We start from the raw sequence: 4,192 nt of genomic DNA, 5'->3' as shown, positions 1-4,192 counted from the left end.
GAACAATATTTTGAAGAATAAAAAAATATATAATAAAAAATAAAATGCTGGAAAACATTTTAGTGAAGTTGTCAGTGTTTTTATGCTGCCTTTGTTTTCCCAGTGTTTCCCTTGTGTTTCTCCCAGGTGTTTCCTGTTCCCTCATCAGTTTTCTGTTGTCGGTGTGGGATCATTGTATGTTCACCCTGGCGTCCCGTGTCTTCATGTCCTTGTACTCTTCATCCAGGTGAGGTTTGTGTTGCATTATCAGCCTTTTTTTTGTTCTATTAAAGATCCTGATCTTTTGAGTTTTTCCTTACACCTAGTTTGACACAGACCTGACAGAAGTTAAATAATTCATTAATATAAATACTAAAACCGTTGCTCGCTGTTCCCTGATGAGCTATTTTGACTAATACCTAAAACTTTGCTGTAGTTAGGTGTCGTTCATGGTGAAACCGATAAACAATATAAAACAGGTGAATGTTGAGTCAGCATCTTTATCAGATATTTGTCATCAGTTTGTTATGTTATTTAGCTGCACTGCAGTTCACAGGTGCTTTAAATGAAAGACAACTCTGCTCGACTTGTAAAGTTTTTCTTTTATTGATCCTTTAAATCTCTGTCCACATTCAGACAACTAGGAAGTATTTTAAAATGCAGATTACAAACAATAAAACCGTTTTTCAGCCTGTGAAACCAGGTCAATAAACTGGTACAGTTGGTTTGTTTTTCTAACCTTGTTAATCACACTCCCTCGCTGTGGTTGGTGTTTTATGAAGGCAGTAATAAATATTAAATATGCCTCATTTCTTAGCTGTGTAGAGGCAGACTGCAGTGCTGGAAGCACACAGAGGCCTCAGGTCTTCAGCAGTAACAGAGGTGAAGAGGAGAAACCACCGAAATTTAGACTGAGCAGCAAACCTGTTTCCACTGCATCACTACTGATGATGGACGAGTTTCTAACGAAGTCATGAAGAACAGATTAAATAACGTGAGCAGGTTTATATTGTGATAATTTGGACAGATTCACAGAAAAAAATAATACAGTTTTATGTTTTGTCACTTGTATGAACACATCAAAGAGCTGCTGTTCCTGAATAAAACCATCAAATCCTCCGAACAAACGACTAAACATAAAACCACACAGAGTGTAGACGATCAGAAAGAAAACAAAAAGTCAAATCTTCAGGCCGTCTGAACGGTTTCATGATGTCGATGCTTTGAGGTAGGCGATCAGGTCCTGGCGCTCGCCCTTCTTCTTGATGCCGGCGAAGATCATTTTGGTTCCAGGAATGTACTTCTTGGGGTTCTCCAGGTACTCCATCAGGGTTTCCTCAGTCCATGTGATCCCTGGGAGTAAAGAGCAGATCGTGTGATGTGAGCTCAAATCGTCAATATTTAATAAAGTTTAATAAAACGTGAAATGAGAGCGAAGAGTTTTAAATCAGGATTATCTCGTGTTGTAAAACGGTGGAGTCAGAGCGTTCACATGTGTGTAACCCTCCATGTGTAGCCCAACGTGACAGGACTGACCTTTACTCTTGTTGGCGTCTGTGTAGGAGAAGCCCTCTGCCTGTCCCGTTTTACGTCCTATAAGACCCCAGAGGTTGGGGCCCACCTTGTGCTTGCCCCCCTTCTCCACTGTGTGACACTGGGAACACTTCTGGACGAAGATCTTCTTTCCTTTTTCCACGTCACCCATAATAAGCAGCTGCAGACGGGACAGAGGCAGGAGCAGACACAGATTATTACCTGAACTGTTCGAATACCCTGCTGCTCAGTGAGGACATGGACCCGCTCTGTTCGAAGGATGTTGTGTGTTTTCTGCTTCATAAAGGTGACATGTCCTTCACTCACTGGTCCAACCAGTTACCCTGCTGGGGTTGACCCACAGCCAGCTGACCCTGGTCAGGTTTAAAGGGTAATTAAGCTCAGATTTGAAGGTTTAAAGGCAGATGGAGACAGTGTTGGTGTGTAAGTCTTGTGAACAGTGATGAACTTAGCTGAAGTCTGGTGTTTAATCCAGGCTCTTTGTTCATTTTTAACATAAAACCTTCAGATGACTGCTTTCAGTTTGAGCTCTACTGATGATCTTCAAATGACCTTTGTTCAAACCGGTTCTATAGATCAGGTTTATATTAAATATCATTACTAGTTTAAGGATAACCACGTTGCTAGCTTAAAGGACTGCGGCAAATTTTAGCTCTTAGTTTTTATATCTACGGTGCTTTCTGTCGTTTAGGAAGAGAAAACATCATTATTACACGCAGATCGGCACATATATTTAATGTGCAGGTAAACTGACCGAGTGTGAGCTCGACCGGACCGGCCTGCTGCTAACATTAGCCGGGTCTCCATCTCCCATCAGGCGGTCAAGGATGCTTCAATGTCGCGGTCTATCCGGGGCCCTGGACCGTGCTGCTGCCGCTGCTGTGATCCGAACCAACCTCCCCGGGAAACCTTTAAACTTTATATCAGTATTAAACCTGATTTAAACCTAGATAATGGCCGTGTTTTATCACTATACGGCTCGTCTTATTTAACAGAACAGACTCTACGCAAAGAGCGTAAATGAGCTATTCACTAACAGGAAGCTAACGGGACTCGTGTTACCGCCTGTTCTCCTTCTCTTGTAATCCAGCTGCAGACTCAATCTTCAGATGATGAATTAATTTCATATAAAGTATGAGAAACACTTACCTTTGGGTTTTAAATGTGCCGTGTGAAAATCTCTGGAGCGACGGAACAGACTGTTCCTCTCAGCAGCGGAGCCAGCAGTGACAGACGTGAGGAAGGTCACTTCACTTTGAGAGGCACCGGCTTTTTACGTCACTACGTAATCACGTGCATGTTCAGCCACGCTTCTGATGCGTTCAGTGGCAGCTAGGAATTAACGCTTCTACCCGAGCAGGGCGACCCAGTGAAGGGTCCGTTTTTATTTGACAGTTTTATTTGTTATTTTATTTGAACCCCTGAGACCGGCTCATCGAACTCCTGAGACCGGCTCATCGAACCCCTAGGGTTCGATCGAACCCAGGTTAAGAACCACTGGACTAGTGCATCCTAAATTTAACATTAGTTAGATTTTCTGCTTTTTCCCCCTTTGGAGGGACGTCACCTCCTAATAAATGTCACTACAGAAAATCTAACTGCTCCTTTTTAAATAAATACTTTTACTTTTAATACCCAAGTACAAAAAATTAGATACTTTAAGAGTTTTACTCAAGTAATATTACTAAAGAAGACTTTAACTTTTACTCAAGTATCACTTTGTGGTACTTTATACAACACTGCTTCCATTGATCCGTATTACTGTGTTACTGTGGTACTGTGGTACTGTATTACTGTGGTACTGTATTACTGTGGTACTGTGTTACTGTGGTGCTGTACAGATCAATGGTTGCTTGTCCTTCACGGAACTCACGATGCTTCTGAGTTTTACGAGCAGCACTTGAACGCAGCACCACCACCATTTTTTTGACCAGCAGAGAGAGAAAGACAACATGGAGGACAGCTCCTCGAAACAAATGCCCGAGAATCTCGACGATCCTCCAAACAGTCGGCTTTTCGTGATCACGAGTCGTCGTGTGACAGAAGATGAGCTTCGGGAAAATTTCAGTGATTTTGGTGAAATCCAGGGGGTCTGGGTGGTCAAAGACAAGCAGACAAAGGAGTCCAAAGGCGTCGCCTACGTCAAGTACGCCAAGTCCTCTCAGGCCTGCTTAGCTATGGAGGAAATGCACGGAAAAGTGCTGCTTGAAGGAACTAAACCCATCAAGGTAGAGTCGACAGCTATATCACATTAACATGGGAAGCAGTACTCTGTGTGTATACTTTTATATACACGTATAATAGTTGAGGTATGCTAACGTGTTAGCAACAGAAGAGGCCCGCACATGCTAAAGACCATAAACCGTACTGACTAACACATCGTAATCGTTTGTTGTACTTCTTTGCGGGGATAATTTCATTTTAAATGTTTATTTTCAGCTACTCCTGGTCTTTACTGACAGTTATGATTGTGTTGTTACAGGTTAATATGTTTAACCTTTGTGTTGTGTAGGTGTTCATTGCTCAGTCACGTTCATCTACAAAACACAGAGATGTGGAGGATGAAGACCTGACCAGGATCTTCATCATGATCCCAAAGACCTTTACAGAGGAGGACCTGAAGAACACGTTCAAAGTAAGTTCAGCTGTGTTCCTGTAG

At 42.4% G+C, this 4,192-nt stretch overlaps 2 protein-coding genes across 3 annotated transcripts in view; one reads left to right on the top strand and one right to left on the bottom strand.

Annotated features, from left to right (window-relative positions):
• Positions 1–569: 569 nt before the first annotated feature.
• LOC106533922 (cytochrome c) lies at positions 570–2,808 on the bottom strand. Of its 2 annotated transcripts, none has more exons than XM_014030389.1 (3): positions 2,683–2,808; positions 1,516–1,693; positions 570–1,332 (listed from the first exon to the last, which is right to left on the bottom strand). In XM_014030389.1, the coding sequence occupies exons 2-3, from the start codon at positions 1,682–1,684 to the stop codon at positions 1,187–1,189; spliced, it is 315 nt and encodes a 104-aa protein (XP_013885843.1). In that variant the 5' UTR covers positions 1,685–1,693; positions 2,683–2,808; the 3' UTR covers positions 570–1,186. The 2 variants fall into 2 exon arrangements, with proteins under 2 accessions (XP_013885843.1, XP_013885842.1); XM_014030388.1 differs by lacking the exon at positions 2,683–2,808 and adding an exon at positions 2,288–2,516.
• Positions 2,809–3,454: 646 nt separating this feature from the next.
• The window catches only part of LOC106533914 (RNA-binding protein 45), a gene marked incomplete at its 5' end in the record, with an annotated part of 4,097 nt that continues 3,359 nt past the window's right edge, over positions 3,455–4,192 (top strand). Inside the window, 2 exon segments of the mRNA XM_014030380.1 lie at positions 3,455–3,761; positions 4,046–4,168. Of these exon segments, the coding sequence (XP_013885834.1) occupies positions 3,486–3,761; positions 4,046–4,168 (399 nt within the window).

The sequence above is a fragment of the Austrofundulus limnaeus genome, unplaced genomic scaffold (genome assembly GCF_001266775.1).
Source record: "Austrofundulus limnaeus strain Quisiro unplaced genomic scaffold, Austrofundulus_limnaeus-1.0 Scaffold1048, whole genome shotgun sequence".
In the NCBI taxonomy this organism is placed as follows: Eukaryota; Metazoa; Chordata; class Actinopteri; order Cyprinodontiformes; family Rivulidae; genus Austrofundulus; species Austrofundulus limnaeus.
The sequence above is the reverse complement of the archived record's forward strand: the minus strand, read 5'-3'. Positions and strand labels throughout refer to the sequence as shown.